Below are 21,010 nucleotides of genomic sequence, written 5' to 3'. Positions count from 1 at the left end.
CTGGAAAAGAATAATTTATCAGAAATAAATATAAAATCAACTCGTTTTAGCATCCGTTAATTGAATTGCTTCGAGAGATGAGCATACGGTGTGATTGAATTGAATTCTCGTCTCTCTCGGAATGGATCAACTCATTCCGAGGGAAGAAGCTGAAAGGTATGGAAGTCGCGTAGATTTAATTTTTTTTTATAGGTAGAGGAATTCAAGATGAACTGGAAAAGAAAGTTCTATTCGTTTGAATATGTTTTAGTCTTGGTAAACAGCTATATATGACCAATGAGCAAGCAAGGGGACCAGCGTGGAATTTGATTACAGTTTCCATACGTGGCAAATTTTGTTTTCGTAGTTGAAAAGTATTTTTATATAAAAAAATAAAAATACTAATATTAGAAATAACACAGTATACAATGAAAGAGAGAGAGAGAGAGAGAAGGATGCTGAGAATATATACAGGGCTGGCAGCCAAAACACCATACACGTTTTTGAAATAAAACTCATACTGTAGCCCCGGGATTCTGTGCATGGAATAAAACTTCCCACGAGCAGGTACAACCTGTAATGAGAGGGATGCGTTCATTTGAACACAATTTATAAAAATCAATAGATGCTCTCTCGATGAACTAAAGAAATTTACAAAAACTCTTTTTTTTTTTTATGGAAAAAAATGTCTATCACCTCTACCATGGAATATTTTAACCATGAAATAGAAGATCATTACAGATAAATATTCAATAAATTTTAAAAAATGCAGATATGTTGAAAAATATCCGACGACGTCCACTTGAACCGACTGTGATTCAATCGGATGTAAAAGACACCGGTTTAAATCGACCCGATGCTGCTATTATTTTCAACGCGGTACGCAAAGGCTAGATAGACAGTCCATGGCATGTGGCTTCCACCATTGCTACCACCTTGAGATGATCCAAAGCACGTGGCGTTTATCATATTATATTATAGTTATAGAAAACTCTAAAGCTTGTGGTGTTTTTAGAATGGTTCACATACTCATAAATCACTATTCATTTATTGTATATTTTTCTTTTTTTTCACTCTAGTCCTCAAATTACCATGTTTGGTGATTTGACCCTAAATCAAAGATTAATGGCTTATGATGTTTTAGGCAAAGGCAATATTGAAAGAATTAAGAAGAATCTAAATAAAAAGGGCAGTCAGAATAGGTGACTTTTTTTAAAAAAAAAAATTATCTTTTAATATTAGATTTTATATATATTTTTCTCTTCTTGAAAACACACTACAACGCTCAAATATATATATATATATATATATATATATATATATATATATAACAATAACATAGCTTGTACCACCAATCTAATCACTATCTAAACAACAATTGACTTTTGGCATTATATATACGATAATCAGATGAAGTGACTTTCTTTTCCAGCCAGGTCTTTAAATAATTAAGCACTAGACTTTTCATTATATTCTTTGGTATATATATGATGTATAATAAAAGTCACAGCCGTCTCCAAAGCCAAATGCGTTCTTCCGAGTGAAAGGTCTACGAGTTCCTTCATCGCGCTGTTCTACGATTTTGCTCTCTTTAATATCTCACCAAAGCATCAATTGTTTATTAATTCTGGGTTCACAAATATTTTAATAGATACATCATAAATCAAGGAATGGTCTTTTTGTTTCGAATTAAATTTGCACTGTGTTAATTTTGAACTCAAACTTTCAGGTTGAAATTTCAGATCTTAACTAAATTATGAACTGTTCTTAGGTATAGAATATAGATAATTGTATCTAGAAGTTGAGATTTTATCACATTTATGATTCATTATTTAAAGAATTTAAATGTTCATGCTCTATCTAGAACTCAGGCATCCATTCGAAAGAAGCGTCGTTTGTTTCTATTCAATGCAAAAAACAAATAGTACTTGTCCTAGTTGTTTTCATATGATGTTCGTTAATTTCTTAGCTCGCAAGGCATTGAACAGCTTGCAGGTTTATAGCACGAGCCTTCACTGAAAAAATGCTTCTGTTTTTTAATCCACTATCCAACATATTATTCTGGTGCTGACAAATGCAGCGACGTTCAAACTTATGAATCCAGGCCGCCGGCAATGCTGTTCCGTAAACAAGAATATTTATAACAGTACTTAACCGCTATTCAGTACAATCCAATTATAAATGCCTAATCATTTATTTCAATTTTTCTCAATTACTTAGAATGCTTTAATTTAGTTGAAAGAATTTGGGGTGATAATTTTAAAATTCTTATTTGGTGATTATGAATGGTTATTTTCTTTCTTAATTTCATGGATAAGAAAAAATGATTTGAATTGACGTGCGAATTAATTTTAAAATACCATTTACTCTTTGAATAAAAAGAGAAGAAAAACTCAGGACAATTAACAGATAATATTCCTATTGTTAAATAACATTTCGACAATTTAAAAAATTCCACTCAACTCCAACTTTGAGCTTCATTCTACTCAATGCCAATTCAAGTTTGAAAAATATTCAGAGTAAAGTTTGTGCAAAATAAATTTCATCGCATAGTTTTTTCAATGAAAATTTAAATTTTAGTGATTATAATTTATTGGTTATAACGGTTCTAGGTCACTTCCAGTTTCAAAATCCTCAATTTCCTCGAGTTTTCTTATAGATAGTCGACACATTATTTAAATTTAATGTAATGTTCTCTCTACTATGACATGACTGAAACACAAAACAAAAAAAAAAAAAACAAAAGAGGAAAACAGATTTTCCCTCGTTTTTAATAGCAGCACCGTCTCTCTTTTACTGTATGTTTGTGTGTATGGAAATATTTATTTTTTAAAATATTTTTTGTTTAGAAATAAATTAAAATAATATTTTTTTAGTTTTTAAAAATTATTTTTGACATCAACGTATTAAAATGATCTGAAAATATAAAAAAATAATAATTTGAGACAAATAAAAAAAATTAAAATTTTTTAAAAATACTTTTAAAATAAAAAAAAAAACAATATTTATTCCATATTGTTATGGCTCTCTTTAAAAGTCGGCAATATTAGGTTTTTGCCCAATGAAGGACAAGAGTGTTTCATACTCTCTGGCAAGGGGTTCATACATTACATGATGATGTAGTCTAGTTCTATTCTGCTGGAAAATAGGAAGGGATTTCCATAACAACATGTTTCGGACTGTTCTTTCTTGATCCGAACTTCACTTTAAATTGAGGTAGCATATTAGATGCTGTTTCAGCAACGACTGTAAATATAAAGAAAAGGCGAGAATCATTTAGGTGGTGGTCCAGTGGTAAGAGCTTGGGACTAAGAGGTTTGCTCCTTCTGTGATCTCAGGTTCAAGCACTGTGGTTGCTCATATGATGGCCACTGGAGGCTTACATGGTCGTTAACTTCAGGGCCCGTGGGATTAGTCGAGGTACGCGCAAGCTGGCCCGGACACCCACATTAAACTAAAAAAAAGAAAATACGAGAAAAACAAAAACACAGAGAGAGACTTGGTTTGTGAAATTGATGAAGAAGTAACACGGTTTGATGTGTTATAAGAGCATAGATTAAGAGAAAGAAAGTTACATGGAAGAGAGGCAGACGATCATTTACTTCAGAGATGGTGAGAGCATAGTTGTTTTATTTTATGACATGGAAATACACGCACAATATTTATTGAAGTGTCAGAAATCGGTACAAGGACTTGAGTAAAATTAAGCGATTTATAGCTGGAGGGCAGCAGGATTCACGCACTCTCAAACCTTAATAAACAAGCGCACATGGAACCCAGATCAATAAACCAGGGGAGGAAGCGTGAGGATTCCCAACATCTCTCCATGTTCTGTTTTTTTTCTTCTTCTTCTTCGAAAATGACAAGTTTATTTTTATTCTATTGGAATGGTAGTTAAGTTTAGTGTTCTGAAAAAGCCAGCCCGATTCTGTGGGTTAATCCATGGATTATCGATCCATAACTTTTTATTTTTTAAAAATAAATTTATATCATATGTTCAATCCATAACTCGGGGCTTGATTCAAGCCACATGTCTTAACTATGGTTAGATTAAAAAAAAATAAGCCATCTCCTAAAATTGTTATATCTAAATTCATCATGTTCATGAAAACTCAGCACCGTTGATTACAATAGTATTTTTATGGTGTTTTTTTAGATGGTTGAGTTTTTTATTTTATTTTATTATTTTTTATATTGAATTTTTTTGGAATTAGATAAAATGTTTTACTTTTATTTGATCCACATGAAATCTTTGTCGTGTCCAAATAAAAATCTAGTAATTGATTGATGCTTAGATTAACAAGAAAGAGTAATTTCATTAATTTAAAACAGTTGAAGCGCTAGGAACTAAATTCAAAACTATCCAAACTTGCCAAATCAATAATAATTAATCTGGATGATAATTAAAAAAGTTTGCTGCGCGTGTAAGATATGTACGTGTCGTTTGTTTCTAAGAAATTGTAAACAATACCAAAAAACATCATGAAACACCTTGAGAGAGCAGACCAAGTTGATCGGTGCATGCATCTAAACTATATCGAAAAACAAAATCTTTAATGCCACTTAGGTAACGTTTGAGAACGTGTTTGAATCTGTATTCTTAAAAAAATTTGAAATTTTTTTTTTGTTAAAATTTAATATGGTTTATACGTTTTAAATTGTTTTAATGTGCTGATGTCAAAAATAATTTTTAAAAAATAAAAAAACATCATTGGCATGTATTTTAGCACGAAAAATTATTTAAAAAGCACCCGCAACCACACTGCCAAACATGTTCTTAATATATCTAAATTCTCACGAAACTGGTGCCAAGAACCGCTTATTAACTATACATAGGTTTTAAAAAACACAAGTCATCTTGAATTATTTTCCAAATCCAAATCATGTTTTTTTAACCGGTGATTCATATTGATTTTAAGTCGATTGTACTTATCATGATTGACTCTCATTAAATAAGAAGTTAAATAGAAAAATTTCCAAATTAAATAACAGGTAATCTGAATATATTTTTTTACCCACAATGGACCGCGGACTTTAAACTAGTATCCCTGTAAAGAGAAAAGGAAAGAAATAAAAGAAAAGGCTTATATCCTGGCCCGTTTCCTCACGAAGCCTAAATAGTGAGTTTCTCCCTTCATGAGGGCCCATCCCCAGGTATAATGGGAGGGAGAGAATGGAAATGCCACTAGAAAGTAACTTCTGTTGGGGATGCCAGTTATTCTAGTTGGTAATACCAAGTAACCTGAAATTGAATGTTGTTTTCTTAAGGGAGGAGAGGAATTATTAGTCTGCTGTCAACTTATGAACCCAGTGGCCTTCTAACCCAAACAAAAAAAAGGACAGGGCAAGAAGATTACACTTTGAAGTATAATTAACCCATCGACTGTATTAAGTAATGACAATAATCTCTTAAGAAATGGGTAATCAAACTCTAATTATTTGGAGCAGAAGATATAGAGCTGGCCCAACTAGGATCGGAATGCCATAGGCAACAAAGCATTTTCCATTTCCCTCGAAATAATAATGGCCCAGCTTCCACTCAGTCCCTTTATAGAAGGACGGTTCCAGGTAGGTTTAGTGATTAGTTTTCGTCTGGACTAGGGAATTAGCAGTCGCTTCTGTTGCCATCTCTCATGATCCGTAAACATAAAACGTCAACACAAAGAGGATGGAACGCTCGATCGGCTCCCAGAAGTGCCCCCTTCCCCCTTTAATTAGTGTTTTCTCTGATAGATGTTAATGCAGCAACCTGCAACTATCAACTGTGGTTTTCCTTTTCTTCCTTTATATGGACTGGTATGATAATATTTAGGTGTTTTTAATAGGTTTGAAAACAATACGCCAACAAGATGCGTTATGAAGTCCGGCATGACAATTACTGTTGAATGATACACTCTGAAAAAAAAAAAAAAAACTTTTGTGATGCATATCGATCACCCATAACAAAGGCAGGAAACTGGTGCTTCAGTTGAGGAACAGGTAGCAATCCACCATACAATTAGTTGGCATCTCATCAGACAAGAGCAAGAAAGAACAGGTGATCAGAAATAAACGGCTCTTTATTAATCAGCGTCGCTTCCCACCTGCATCTGTAATGAGATCCATCCACAGATCCACTTGTTAGTGGTGATTGTGAGGGTGTGCTAACCGGCAAAACGGATCACAAAAGGGTATTTGAATCAGGTAAAAACCAATACGAAACTTTTTTGCCACGAAACCCGACTTGATATGTTTTTTAGGTTACCTGAATTCTCCCATCTATTTTTTTCATCTTTTCAGGCCAATTAAACTACAAAAAAGAGTAATTCTATTGTATTAGTTGTATCAGAATTAGAATTAATACGATTTAAACCATGATATTTATTATGTTTTGGGTTATCTAACAAGAAACCCCAGCTACTGGGTCTTGCGGTTTGGAAACCGATAGTTAAGTTCTTAAAAGTAATATATAAATTTCTTCCTACAGAAAGAAATACAATCTTGGGTACTTTTTTTTTTTTTTCTCTTACCCGAAACCAAAATTACTCGAAAAAACGAGAGTAGTTCCCGACTTGATCCATTATCCAATATAAATAAATAAATAAATAAATTTACCTCATTCAATCAGATAATTTGGGTAGACTAAAAAATAATGCTAGCGTTTGGTCACTGACAACGTGAATGATTGAACCTATACACCAGTATTGGCTAAATTTGTGCAATCAAGTGAGGAGGAGGGTAGCAACTCATACGCCTATATCGATTTATATATTTGCCAGATTCGGAGTCAGATTTTGGATCCTTTTTCCTCCCATACCATAAGCAATTTTATTTAGGTATGCTCTAGTTTTTGCCCCCCATCAAGGTAATGTATTTCCCACGAGAATGTTTATTTTTATATTTTAAGAGTATTTTTGAAAAAAAATAATTTTTATTTTATTTAAATTAGTTTTTTTATGTTATCAAATCATTTTTATATATTAATATCAAAAATAAATTTTTAAAAATAAAAAAATATATTATTTTAATATATTTTCATGTAAAATAACATTTAAAAAAATAATATTATCACTCTATTAAATAAATAATCGACTCAAAATAAAAAATATTACGTGATATTGTCAAGTTTTTAAGGTATCATTTTGGTAATAATTAAATTGCCAGTCCACGTACGTATTGTCCAATTGCCATCGTGCATAAAATAGTAAATATACAAAAAGGATTTTACATTGGTCATGATTTTATAAAATATTTATAAAAATATTATAGTTAAAATGCTATTTTTTTTTAATAAAAAAAACCATAAATAGCGTGGGAAAATTATTAGCAGGAAATAAACATGACTGCAGTGTCAAGATCTATGCCTGCAGGGTGCAGAGTGCTATGGGCGCAGGTGCTGAGGATCGCCGTCACTTTCAAATCACGGGATCCGGGACGGAAGGTAAATCATTTACTTTATTATTAAAGTACAACTACGACGGCAGGTCGAGATTGCTCCGGAGCCATCACTCACATTTCCCCCTGTTGCCAGGATCAGAAGGCGTAAGGGATTTCTTGCTTAAAAGACCAGCTGTTTTGATGATGAATCGCGCAGGAAGTTTCTTTTCAGATTGTACGGTACAGTTCAGTTGAGAATATCAGAAATAAAAAGGGAGAGAAGACAATTTCTTGACCAATTTAATTTCCCAATTTCTCACAAGAACTGTAAGCGAATGGGATGAGAAAGACAGAGAGTCATAATATATCGATATCAAGTCAAGATCATAGCTTTAGGTCATTCCATACATGACAATCGTTGGTGGCCAAACCATCCTCTCTAGTTGCTAAACGAAACAGGGAAGAACCTGTATTATTAATTCGCACATTTTATTAAAATACGAAATGGATTTTATGGAGGGGATGGATCATTAGACCGGCAAGCTTTTTTATGCCACGACTCACGAGAGGTTATTCATCATAAAAAATTAAACCCATAATTTAAAAGAAAAATATTATTCCTTTTGATTTAAATATAAATTAAAATTTACATAATTTACTTGTTCTCTGTAACGAACAATTCTAGTCACCTTGGTTGGCGTGACAGCGTGAGTTTGTAAAGAGTCTAAGCAGATAGCGGGAAGTTACGAGATTTTTGAAGACAAGATTTTAGGTTTGAAGAATATTAATCTCATGTTTTTCACACAAGACTAATTCCAGATGAAATGCCACGACGACTATAAATACGAAGGAGAAACATGTCCAAATTATTGGTGACCCTCCCAGCAATTAATTTGGTTAATCAATAACCAAACCAAACCAAAGACTAATTCCTTCTTCATTCTATTTAGCCTGGAGATTCATTCACGTAACAGATACATCATGAACAGAGATCAAGAGCGAAACGGCAGTCTTGACCATAAAGAAACTCTTTACTTGAAAGAAAATCCATCCATCGCAGGTTTTATTTGGCCACCAACCATTAACAAACCGATTGCCATTCCTCAGGTCCTTGATTAGTACAGTATCTCATTTATAAGTGTTAGTACCATGAATCGATCTTGATCTCAGAGGGGGTAAAACTGCCATTTAGATTCCCATTAAAAAAAAGAAAAAAAGAAGACGAGAGTACGAAGAGTATAAGCGGAGAAGTCACTCTCAATCTGCTGCAGTTGGTAGCTTTCTTCCTTGCAAGAATAAAATCTTTCTCAAGTTCCAAAAAGGAAAAAAAAATCGTAAGAACTTGAAGGAAAAGGAGATAGCATTTAGTCACAACAATCACTGCCTAACTCCCAACTCCTACTCCTCTAATAGGGTAGTACTAAAACGCTTTTCTCTTTATTAGAGCCTCCTCTTGTTTGCTTCTCAGAAAAACAGAGAAACAATGGCAGTGGGAGGCGCTGCCAAGGTTGATGAGTTCGTTCCATTTCCTGTTAAAGACCAGCACCCTGGCGTTGATTTCTGCGTCTCCAGTTCTCCTCCTTGGCGTAATTACTCTTTTTCTCAGTTTGTTTGCGTCTTAAGTATGAATGCATTTTGGGAATTCTGTTGCCTCTGTGTTTCTTCTTCTTCTTCTTCTTTGTTGTCCCTCTTCTGTTTCTTGCTCCTCGTTACACGTTCTCTTGCATCGCACGATGAAAATTCTAAACATTTGTTCTTGTTGCTTTGTTTTGCGAGTTCCTATTGATGAACTTCCCGCGCTTTTTTGCTCTTCTTTATCTGCCACCCATTTCTGTTTACTGGATTTTTCTTATTTGTGAGATTTTGAAATTTGAAAAATAACAGTTTCCCTGCCATTTTCTATTCTCGAGTTCTGCATTTGCTTATGTTTTGTTAAATTTTTCTTTTACTTTATTTATTTTTTCAAATCCGAATGTTGTTGTATTGACGATCAAAGACCTAATGCGTTACTATTATCTCTGTGTTTCAAAAGAGTTGCTTGGTTACTGAGAAAAGCAGAGGAAGAAAACGAAGACGAACTTTTGAATCATCTATTTTTTTTCTTAAATGGAATTAGGATATAAGGTATTGTTTACCTAAAATGAATTGTGACTGTATTCGTGGAACTTTCGGTGATAAATGAGAGTCTCGTTAATACTTAAATTCATTGTTCTCCAGTTTCTTTTAAGTAACCGAAACAAAATTTCACCCCGAAAAGGAAAAAAAAAGGGACAAATAATTCACTAAATATATATTTATTTGTAATCTTAGTGCTTGCTAACGATGATGGTGCAATTCAAACTATATTCTATAACAGAAAATCAATTTGATTTTAAAAACTTGTTCTGCTGGATGCAGCTGAAGCAATACTACTTGGATTTCAGCATTATCTGGTGATGCTCGGGACTAGTGTGATCATCCCTTCCATAGTCGTTCCTTTGATGGGCGGTGGCAATGTAAAGACCCCATGTGATTAACAGATTTTGATTTTGATTTCAAGTTTTGTGTTTCTATAATTTCCTTTTAAATTTTGTTTCGATTTTTTAGGTGGAGAAGGCTGAGATGATTAACACATTGGTCTTCGTGGCGGGGATAAACACTCTTTTGCAGACTTGGCTCGGCACTCGGCTTCCTGTGGTTATTGGAGGATCCTATGCTTTTATTATCCCCACAATTACCATTGCTTTATCTACTAACAGTAGTACTAATGTCATATTCCTTAGCCCACGGCAGGTTAGTTTAGTCCCCTCCCTCATTTCGAGAATGCATTTCTCCAACTTTTATGCTTTAGTTTTTTTTTTACTGGTAGAATAAGAAAGGAAATGATTAAATTTGCTAGCTATTTTGGGAAGAGCACGAGGAAAGTTAAAAGAGTTAAGTTAGAATTGATTATGATTTTTCTATCACATTTGTGGCTGGTTATTAGAGGTTTAAGCAATCTATGAGAGCGGTACAAGGAGCAATTATTATCGCTTCATTCTTTCAAATGATAATTGGTTTCCTTGGATTCTGGAGGATTTTTGCGAGGTATGATGCTGTGATAGCGTGTTAATGCATTTGGGATGACTTGATGCATCATTCACTTGCTTAAGGAAGCTTGGTTTTCATGTTCTGTGATGCAGATTTCTCAGCCCTCTTGCTGCAGTACCTCTTGTGATTCTCACTGGACTAGGGCTTTATGCACGTGGATTCTCACAAGTAAGAGGGCAAAACAGCCAATTCAACTTATTTTTGCAGTGGCAGTTAATGTATGAAGATTAGAGTGATAATTAAATCTCAAGCTCCAAACCTCTTCTATTGGTGATTGTGCTTCAAAATAATTCGCAAAGCCCGTTCTGTTTGCGGAGACAAGCAAAACATTTTTGCTATCATGTTTGTATGATTTCTTACTTATTGATGGAAAACTTCTTTGGAAGCAGGACTTCCGGTCTTTCTTCCTTGAGTTCACACCACTGATCATTTTTAGACAACGACCTCTTCAGTCATGTCTTAAACGTCTTTCTTCCTTGTGCATTTCCCAACAGCTTTCCTAACTAATCTTGCCTCTGTTCCTACAATTTCCAACTGGAGAGCGTATAGCAGTCGTTAGAAAAACTTGTGTTCATATCTTTAGCTGGTTGCCTCAAAAGATATTTTAGCTTGAATAGAAGGCTGTTTAAGCTTTGTGCTGTCTAGTAGACTTGATCTAAGAAGCTAGTTGTGTTATGGATGGAACTAGTTTTTTCAGTGCTGCTGCTTCTTCCATTCGGGGATTAATTTTGCTTAATATGCTCTCTCTTGGTTCATGCTTGTAGCTGGCGAAATGTGTGGAAATTGGACTCCCAGCACTTCTTCTGGTGGTCTTTATATCTCAGGTGAGCGACATCCTTGATCATTCTTGTTTATTTCATCGTCAATCAAAGGAGTGCATTATTTTTAGAATTGAAAACATAGATGTAAGATCAGAGCCTATGTATTGATCTTAACTGATACTTACGTGTTTATTCGTTGGTGGTGGAAGAGATTATTAGCAAGAACCATCATCTTTTTCAATAAAATTTGCATTTGTTAGTAGGAAAATAAAGCAGCAGGGTTAGTTTCCTAGGCGAGGTCCTTGTGTCCTCAGTATGTTCTCCTCTTTTGATGGTGGGCCTTGGATATCCTGAAAACGAATGTTAAATTTGAGAATGGAAGGATCTTTTTCTATCCAATTATGTGCTCTAATTGTATACAAGTTAGAGAGAGGATACCTGTTTTTTTTTATCTAATATTCTTTGAGGTTTTTCTTCTTACGGCAACCACTGATATTGCAGTATGTTCCTCATATGATGAAATCATGGAGCAGCATGTACAGTCGGTATGCAGTCCTTTTCTCAGTTGCAGTTGTGTGGGCATATGCAGCAGTTTTGACTGTTGCTGGTGCATATAATAATAAACCTCCAAACACCCAACTTAGCTGTCGTGTTGATCGTTCTGGACTCATTGGTGCTGCTCCATGGTGAGCTTAGATCTATTAACAAAACCTTGAATCATTTAATTGCATTCATACTCTAATAATATAAATTCACAAGTTGAATTATGTGTTCAGGATAAAGTTTCCATATCCATTTCAATGGGGGGGTCCTACTTTTAATGCTGGCAATGTTTTTTCCATGATGGCTGCTTGTTTGGTTGCAGTTATTGAGGTATGAATTACCAAGAGCGTTCCTTTCTATGTTTCCTTTGTAGATGCCAAACAAAATGGTTTGCCTATGCTAGCTTTGCTGACAGTGAGGATTCAGCCAGTTCTAAACTATGCTTGTGGATGCTTGCTATGTAAATATTGTTAATGTTCTATAAATGTTGTCATCGAGGAGATGGATGCCGATACTTTCTTTTGTGAATTGTGACGATTCGTGCGTGGAGGAAAATTTGAACCCTCTCACACATGTAAACAAAGCAAACACCGTGCGTGCTTGCATGAATCGCTTGAAGTTCTTGGTCTTGAGCTCCTGTTCTATGATCATGCTTCCTTGATGAAAGTTTCCTAAGAAGCACTCCTCTTTTTTATTTAACTCTATTGGTGTTATTTTATTTTTCTGCAGTCTACTGGTACCATTATTGCAACATATCAATATGGGAGTGCCACTCATCTGCCTCCTTCTGTATTCGGCCGCGGTATTGGATGGCTGGTAGGACATGATCCAATGATGTCTCACTATATATTTTTTCTGACCTGTTACATTCCACTTGTTGTTTCTGGACACAAATCACTTTCCTAACTTTTATAATACCCAGGGAATTGGAACTTTGCTGGATGGATTGTTTGGTACAGGAAATGGGTCCACTGCTTCAGTGTAATGACTTTAAACTTTCCAAGTTAGTTTTTTTTTTGCTTTTGTTGAAGATTGGATTGTTCGTTGAGAATGTCCTGATAACCCGACCTTCGTTTGACTATAGTTTACTGTATTTATAATCTACAAGCAAAGTGATTAGCAAGCCTTCATGTCCATGTCCGATATGGTGGAATTCCATGGTCTCAGTTGTAAAATTTGTTTTGTTGTTTGGTAATGTTAGAGAGAAACCTGAATGAAAGCCGACTTTGGTTCAATCGATTAGAGTTAAGGATCTTGATTTACAATCTATATGTTTATTTACAAACTATTATGTTGCTTGTTTAAGATGCTCTGTTCATGCATAGATGTAAAATATTGCTGCCGTTGGGTGTACTGAATTGATGGATGTCCTAATTCTAGCATTCTCTCCTGTGATCTGATTTTGTTCTTTTATGCTTACAGTGAAAATGCAGGTCTTGTGGGATTAACTCGAGTTGGAAGTCGAAGAGTCATTCAAATATCAGCCGGCTTTATGCTTTTATTTTCTGTGTTAGGTGTAGTATTCCACATTGCATTGTTTTATTTTCTTTTTTCTCATTACTTTTTCACTGAAATAATAGAATTTCATTTGTCATTGCAATCAATGTTATTAGATTCTCTATTTATCCTGTCATGATTATCGACTACTGTCCTTTTGAAAAGGCTCCTTTTCTTTTCCCCTATCATTCGACTTGAAGTCTTGATCAATTTGCAAATAGAAATCTTGCACCATCTTTATATTGTTCACACAGTAATTGTTCTTATGGTGTTGCAATCCATCTTTTACAGGAAAATTTGGGGCTGTTCTTGCTTCTATACCATTGCCAATTATGGCAGCTCTTTACTGTGTCCTCTTCGCCTATGTTGGTAGGTATTACTTTTCTATTATTTTGGGGTTGGATTCTAAATTATCAATCAATTTTACCAAGGGGTTAAATGATGCTCACTGCGACAGTCTGCCTGATTTTAGAAGAGGAATGGCAGTGATGAAGATTGGAACACTTGAGACCACTGAAAGTCAACATAATGTGTACTTAGAATTCTTGAAATTCTGCCCGTGAACTTTGCTTAAAATTACTCAACATATGTTTAGTTTCTATAAAATCTAATGTCATGCCTAACTCAAGAATAGACTGAATCGATAAGAATCACTATGGTAAGTGAAATAGTGAGCAGCAGGAAAAATGAATTTAGTTTCCATGAGATTTTTCGTTGTGCTTGCCTGTTCGGTGGGAAGATTGATCCCTATCAAGCTGTCACCGGCTGACATTTTCTTACCAAGCTTGCATAACAACTCAATGGTTGCATTCAGAATATGATGGGATCTTCATAAGAGGAACATGTTGAGAATCAATGTATTTGTACATGTTTTTGAATATAAGGGATAAAAAGAATCAATTTGTTTTGTAACAGCTCTTAGAGTTAGATATGCTCCTTTGTTTTGCTGCCAACCTCTCTTCAAGGAAACCGTTTAAATCGACTTCTAACTGTTGTAATACTGTGGGGTAAGCAGCTTCTGCTGGTCTGGGACTTCTCCAGTTCTGCAACCTGAATAGCTTCAGAACAAAGTTCATCCTTGGCTTTTCTCTCTTCTTGGGCCTTTCTGTGCCACAGTACTTCAATGAGTACCTTTTGGTTTCTGGTCGTGGCCCTGTTCACACTGGAGCCACCTGGGTGCGTATGATTGATTTGCATTTTATCTTATAGCTTAATCGTTCTCCAATAAGTTTATCAAGAGATTCATATTTTTTGATGAAGTTGTTCTGATTTCTCTTCAGTTCAACGATGCAATTCAAGTGATCTTCTCGTCCCCAGCAACAGTGGCAATTATAGTTGCTTTTTTCTTGGACTGCACTCACAGTCGGGGGCACAGCACAACCCGCCGAGACAGTGGCAGGCACTGGTGGGCAAAGTTCAGATATTTTAGTCAAGACACCAGGACCGAGGAATTCTATGCCTTACCTTGGAACCTTAACAGGTTTTTCCCTTCATTCTAAGCTTGGAGCTCTTGCTTGCCATCAAGGAAGAGCTGATAAGAAGTGAAAGTAGAAAACATTCTGAATTGTTGCACTCCTACTGTTCCGTAGTGAGGCAACAAAGTTATCTATCAAACCAGAACTGGAAAGGATATCTGTATAGGAGGGTTGAGCCAGGCACACCAACTTGATTTGGTAGGTCTAAGCTTGTCATTGCAATATCATTTATAAATATTAAATGCAAGCAGTAATGATCCTAGAGAAATTTACTATACATGGAATTTTATATATTCACTGTAAACAAGAACCTAATTCATGTTCCTTTACAACAAACTGATGCTAGCTTTGTTAAGCATTCTCAAATATAATGCATGTTCTAGTTTTAATTTTAATTCTAGCTTGTGATGAACCTTCTGTATCTTGCTTCTTTAATGACAATACAAATCTGTCATGCTTTGTGAACAACAGTCTTTACGTCTGCTGAGGATTTCTTTCTCCAGAGGAACCTAGCATGTTGGAATGTAATAAACCACAGTTAAATTGCCTTACACCAGATTTTTTATGCGTGGCCTTGTGTCTGAGCTAGCGTTTTAATCTTTCAAAATCACTTTGGAAGTAATTTGATGTAGAATTTAGTCTCTATCAGATAATCATTTTTTTTTTGGCTTTGTATGTTGATTACATTTTGACGAACTATTTGTCTTGGCATTTGTTACACCTTTAAATGTGACAAAAAGCTTTATCTTCCATGTCTCATCTTCCACACTGGAGGGATTCTCACGATTTTCTGAGCAAGTCAGGGAGTCAATAGTGATTAAACTTTCCAGCCCTTTTCCACGGTCATCTGCTGGACCCGATTTTCCTGAATAAAAGTAGAATGGAACAGGGATGAACTCCCAGGTCAAGGCCTTTTACGTTTCACTTTGGCAAGGAAAGCATGGTTGAATTCGGTGATTGAGATTTGTGTTGGAATTAGTTGGGTCCATTCTCCATTATGTTGAGCAGTCATTTCTATATATATATATATATATATATATATATATATATATATATTTTTTTTTTTTTATTTGCCTCATCAGTTTGAACGCCAGAATGCCTCAAATAAATATCGTCTAGAATTCATGGAAGGTTTGGAGTGTTGGCATGTGATACTGGATGGTTAGCAGTTGAAGGCTCATTTATATTTTCCACAAACCTATCAGCAATTGCATTTCCATCCCATATGATTGTGACTCGAAAGAAACCAGTGACTCTTACAAGTGAACTGTTAATGGTGTTTTTGGAAACATCTTAGTTCATTGTGCAGGCAGGCATGCATAGGGACCCATCATGTGAACATGAGGGCCTTTTCTTGGCTATGTGGTGGTGCATGTATGAGCTGAAGCCCACAAAATCATGTCATGGGCAAGAAAATGAAGAAAATCAAAGCTCATATCACATTGTGTGATTTCTGTCCTTGCTTTACTATGGCACCAACCCATAGTTAGCATGCGAGTGCTAATTAATAAGCTAGCAAAAATGGTTATGCTGGTTTAAAGCCATCTTGGTAAAAACACAGACACATACACAGAGGGAGAAGTTGCCAACTCATTTTGAGTCAAATCTGTGGCTGTGCTCATTGCTTAGTGAACCTGTGCTGGTTCAGGAAAATTGTTTCTTTCCTGAACTTCTTACAGTCTGTTCAATAAGATGACTCTGTATGCTGTAAAAGCACCTAACCCCTCGTAGAAAAACAAAAAAGAAAAGGTGGCATGTGGTGAATGAAACCAAATTCTTACAGCTGCAAATCTTGAAGGTTAAGTATGCGGTGAACCTATACCTCTATAGCTAGTTTGTTTTTATGTTTAAAAAAGTAATATTAAAAAATTTTGAAAATCCTTTTTTTCTTAATTATAATTTTTTTATTTTCAGATGGTTTTAATATTTTCATGTAAAAAATAAAATTTAAAATATAAAAAAATTATTTTAATATATTTATAAATAAAAAAAACTTTTTAAAAAATAAGCATTAGTACAATATTATACGGCTGCTACTAGAATTCGACACGAATACATCTTATGTCCCAAATATAGGGTACGGAACACATCTCCATGACAGGGGCCATAGGGTGCTTGATTGGGAGTGGGTACTAAAAATGTCTTCAGCCTCCAGGGGCTTTACAGCTATGACCAAAAGTCAATAAATTACTCGACAAAGAGCAAGAGCGGTGAGATTGTTATTAAATTTGATATTGCTTGTAAAGTTATAGAAACGTTGAGATCTCATTTGTTTTGGAAAGATTTCTATAATTTGCCTGGATAAGTTCTACGAGTACGGCTTGATTTTGGGTTTTAAAAATATTTAATATTTTTTTATTTATTTTAAAGTGTTGATGTCACAAATAAATTTTAAAAAATATAAAAATATATTATTACAATATTTTATTAAAAAAACACTTTAAAAATTAATTACTACTCCAGTATCAAACAAACGAGCTCAAGAGGCTACCTTTGACGTTATTAGAGTAGAAGACATTAAACTTAAACCGGCAGATGTTGATCCATCAAACATCAATTCTGTCTCTACTTAGCTTTGTCTCTCGAGATCAAATTGTGTGTTTATGTACAAAATCTGCAAAGGGATGTCTGATCCTTTTCCTTTTATGAACATATATGAGCAATAGTCACTGTTTACTTGAGGTTACAAAATAGAAATGCTACGAGATCGTACGATCGAGTGAAGGATACTCGGAAGGTCGCCATGGACCAAAAAAATAACAAATTATTGACCCAAACACACACACACACACTCTGTAAACATGTTTATTACCATCGCTAATCTTAAAGAGTTGATGAAAATATTGACCTTTGTATATTTGTAGTAAAATTTGATAGATATTATTTTTTAAAGTATTGTTTATTTAAAAATATATTAAAATAATTTTTAAAATTTATTTTCATTACAGCACATTAAAATAATAATAAAAATATACCAAGAAAAAATTAATTTAAAAACTAAAAAAATTTTAAAATTTTTCAAAAACATAATTAGACTCAAATACCAAAAAGAGCCTTAGTGTTATTTGTTTGGTGGTTACTCCAAATGTGTTTACTCTAGTGGTTAATTTTTGTGTTTGATGTGAGGTACAATTCTCGACGGCACAAAATACAAGATTAAAAATATGAAAATTATACTTTTATTATTGTGTTTTTTTTTCTAGTAGTGGGTCCATCACTAAAAACAAACACAAGAATAAAAACAAACATATTAATAATTCATTATCTAATCGTGTTTAATAACTGCAACATTAAATGCTTGTTTGAGAGTATGTTTTTAACTGTATTTAAGTATATTTTAAAAATAAATGTATTTTAAAAAGATATTAAATCAATATATTTTTTGGTATTTTCTAATAATTTTGATTTGCTAATATTAAATTAAGAAATATTAAATTAATATATTTTTAAATATAAATTACTTTTAAAAAACAATATCTAATATGACTGAATATGCAGCAACAAAAACAAAAAGGAAAAGAGAAGAAAAAACCTCGATCATTTTACTAGTGGTCAAAACAAAATCACCATCCCTAATTAAACCCACGTGAAAAAACCTTACATACAATGCACACACCCTTCTCTATTTCTCCCCTGAGGCCTTATCTACTACCCCAATATAAACACTATCTCCTCCGTTAATCAAAGTTCTAGAGACAGAGAGCAAGACACAAGCCAAAAAACAAAAAACAAAACCCATCAAGAAGGAGAGTGAAGGAAATTAAAGAGGGAGACACAAACACGCACACGAACCTGAAACATGTTATCCCCAGAAGACCCATAACCAAGCCATGTCCAAACCCAAACATCCACCACCAAACACCATCGCCACTCTCTTCCCCCCTCTTTCCGCCGCCACTAATGCCGTTGTCCTCCCATTGAGCACTCACAGCCACTCTCACTATGTCTCACCCGCACTCTCCAGACCACTGTGCTTCTGCAGTTAACAGCCTGTACTGCGGTGAAGATGCCAGTGAGGTGGTCCAGCAGGATGCTGACACGTGGATCTCCAGCTACCATCAATCCCCATCGCCATCCACCATCCCTTCTCCACCATCTGATGAGAATACAATCACCAAATTCATTGACTCTGAATCTCAGTTCATGCCTTTGTCTGACTATCTCCATCGTTGCCGTCACCGTTCCATTGACACCACGGCCCGCCAAGACTCCATCAACTGGATCCTCAAGGTACCCATACGTATAAGTTAACTTTAATCGTAGGTGTCGTCTACCCGTTTGAATGTATTGATGTGGTGGTGATATTCATTGCTTGGAAATGCAGGTGCATGCCCACTATGCCTTCAGGCCATTAACGGCGTTACTCTCTGTTAATTACTTCGACCGTTTTCTTTCATCCTATTCTCTTCCGGTAAATAAATAAAACAGCACTCACCACTATTTTTTTTCCTTGAAAACTCCATTTCCCACGGGAAAATATCGGATAGTCCTGGGAATTTCCAAATCTGTCTTAAAAATATTCCATTTTTCAACTTTCCCTTTAATATGTCAGATTTTCCGGGAAAGCGAATGCACACATTGCACCCAAGAGTGATTTTTTATTCATTTAAAGCTTTGATTTTTTTAACCGAAACAGGAAAATGGGTGGCCGTATCAGATACTATCAGTGGCATGCTTGTCTTTAGCAGCGAAAATGGAAGAACCCGACGTGCCATTATTATTAGACCTTCAAGTACTCGAACCCGGATTCATATTTGAACCCAAGAACATTCAAAAAATGGAGCTTCGAGTCATGGCCTATCTCAATTGGAGATTACGATCTGTCACTCCATTCGATTATCTTGATTACTTCATTTCAAAGCTCCCTTCTTGTTCCTCTACGAATCCCGACAATTTCAGTCGGCTCTTGAAAGATTCATCGGATCTCATTCTCAACACCACCCGTGGTAATTCAAATCCTCACCCCAAACTCTTGAGTCATGTCTTGCAATTTTCATCAGATTTTTTGAAAGTTTTTTTGGGTTTTTCAGTGATTGATTTCTTGGGTTTTACACCGTCGACGGTGGCGGCGGCGGCGGCGATATCCGCTGCCGGCAAGAGTTATGATACTATACCATGGGAGGCTGGTGATGGGCAGTTCTTTCATGAGAGAGTGAACAAAGTAAATATTAACATTCTTTTGGGTGCAAATAATAATTTTTGTTTTCAATGGGGTCTTTTTTGGAAATGTATACTTTCGTTGGCTGTTTCGTGAATATTTACTTTTACAAGAATCATTTGAGAAATTTTGAAATCTGTGTAATAAAAATGTGTTCTTTTCTAAGGAAATGGTGAGAAGCTGTCACCAACTCATGGAGGAATACCTGATCGACACATGTCCATTGTCTCGGCATAAGGTGCTGTCGGCTGAGGCCTCAGTTGAGCCGGCTAGCCCAGTTGGCGTGCTCGACGCAGCTGCTGCTTGTGGGAGCTGTGACACGCGTTCCGAGAATCCCATCTCGGCTAGCAGCCAAGCCCCCGAAACTGAGCCGATTATTAAGCGGCTAAGATCTTCTGCATCGGATGTACAGGAACCGTAGATAGACCATTACCCAGCACCGCCAGATACTCTCTCCAATTTTTATTATCTTTATTAGAGGGAGACTTCTTTTATTTTTTTTCCTATTTCAATGCGTTGATTATAAAATGAACGGACGGGATTGGATATGAATTAAGGGAAGAGGGATTTTATCATATCACTATATATTACTCGATTGATTAATATTCATATAAGTTTATTTACTATTTATTTTGTTATTGGTTGGGCTTTTTGGTCAAAATGTAAAGGGAGTGTTCTGGTGAGGTCTAATGATGTTTCAATTATTCTCATCAATCATCTGTACATGAAAGCTAATGGGGTCACACAGGAAATCTAAAAAATCTAAAGACCAGCCTTTTCTTTTTATCTTGACAAAACTACCCTTGTGAAAATCTATAGTCTATTGCTTTCTGTTAGAATCATGATGGTATCTGGCTAGATGGGTTCCAGTGGTGTAGAACCACGTGTCCGACACAAATTACAGAGAGTGGGCCACCTGTTTATAATGATGATGTCCGACTCTTCTGTACGTTAGAAAACGAAAGGGGTTTTTCATTTTTCCAATCTGTCCTCGCCATAACTAAAAACTAGCTTGGAGACTTGGCCGGGTTTGAGTCTGAGGAAGCTCATCAAAATATATGTGTGATTTATCCAGAAATCCAATTCATAGAATAGAAAAATGCTCTGGTCTAGGTTTATCTTATCTATAGATAAAAATTTAATGGACAGGGCATTAGTTTTGTTAAGAGTAA

The 21,010-nt window shown here is 35.1% G+C and overlaps 2 protein-coding genes and 1 long non-coding RNA gene across 3 annotated transcripts; all 3 read left to right on the top strand.

The window, feature by feature from the left end:
* Nucleotides 1–6,960: 6,960 nt before the first annotated feature.
* On the top strand, nucleotides 6,961–7,722 carry LOC112328612 (uncharacterized). Its single transcript, XR_002983616.2, has 2 exons — nucleotides 6,961–7,399; nucleotides 7,490–7,722. It is a non-coding gene; the product is annotated as an uncharacterized LOC112328612 (long non-coding RNA).
* A 955-nt stretch (nucleotides 7,723–8,677) lies between these two features.
* On the top strand, nucleotides 8,678–15,075 carry LOC7469642 (nucleobase-ascorbate transporter 4). The gene is made up of 14 exons (XM_002313151.4): nucleotides 8,678–8,921; nucleotides 9,733–9,830; nucleotides 9,922–10,107; nucleotides 10,301–10,401; nucleotides 10,497–10,572; nucleotides 11,169–11,228; nucleotides 11,667–11,851; nucleotides 11,942–12,038; nucleotides 12,438–12,524; nucleotides 12,631–12,689; nucleotides 13,131–13,222; nucleotides 13,497–13,574; nucleotides 14,221–14,381; nucleotides 14,486–15,075. The coding sequence occupies exons 1-14, from the start codon at nucleotides 8,819–8,821 to the stop codon at nucleotides 14,702–14,704; spliced, it is 1,602 nt and encodes a 533-aa protein (XP_002313187.3). The 5' UTR covers nucleotides 8,678–8,818; the 3' UTR covers nucleotides 14,705–15,075.
* A 3,247-nt stretch (nucleotides 15,076–18,322) lies between these two features.
* On the top strand, nucleotides 18,323–20,443 carry LOC7478749 (cyclin-D4-1). The gene is made up of 5 exons (XM_002313152.4): nucleotides 18,323–18,910; nucleotides 19,005–19,091; nucleotides 19,317–19,626; nucleotides 19,711–19,841; nucleotides 20,005–20,443. The coding sequence occupies exons 1-5, from the start codon at nucleotides 18,623–18,625 to the stop codon at nucleotides 20,257–20,259; spliced, it is 1,071 nt and encodes a 356-aa protein (XP_002313188.2). The 5' UTR covers nucleotides 18,323–18,622; the 3' UTR covers nucleotides 20,260–20,443.
* The last annotated feature ends 567 nt before the right edge of the window (nucleotides 20,444–21,010 follow it).

This window comes from Populus trichocarpa, chromosome 9, assembly GCF_000002775.5.
Source record: "Populus trichocarpa isolate Nisqually-1 chromosome 9, P.trichocarpa_v4.1, whole genome shotgun sequence".
In the NCBI taxonomy this organism is placed as follows: Eukaryota; Viridiplantae; Streptophyta; class Magnoliopsida; order Malpighiales; family Salicaceae; genus Populus; species Populus trichocarpa.
This window is presented reverse-complemented; position numbering and strand designations above follow the sequence as displayed.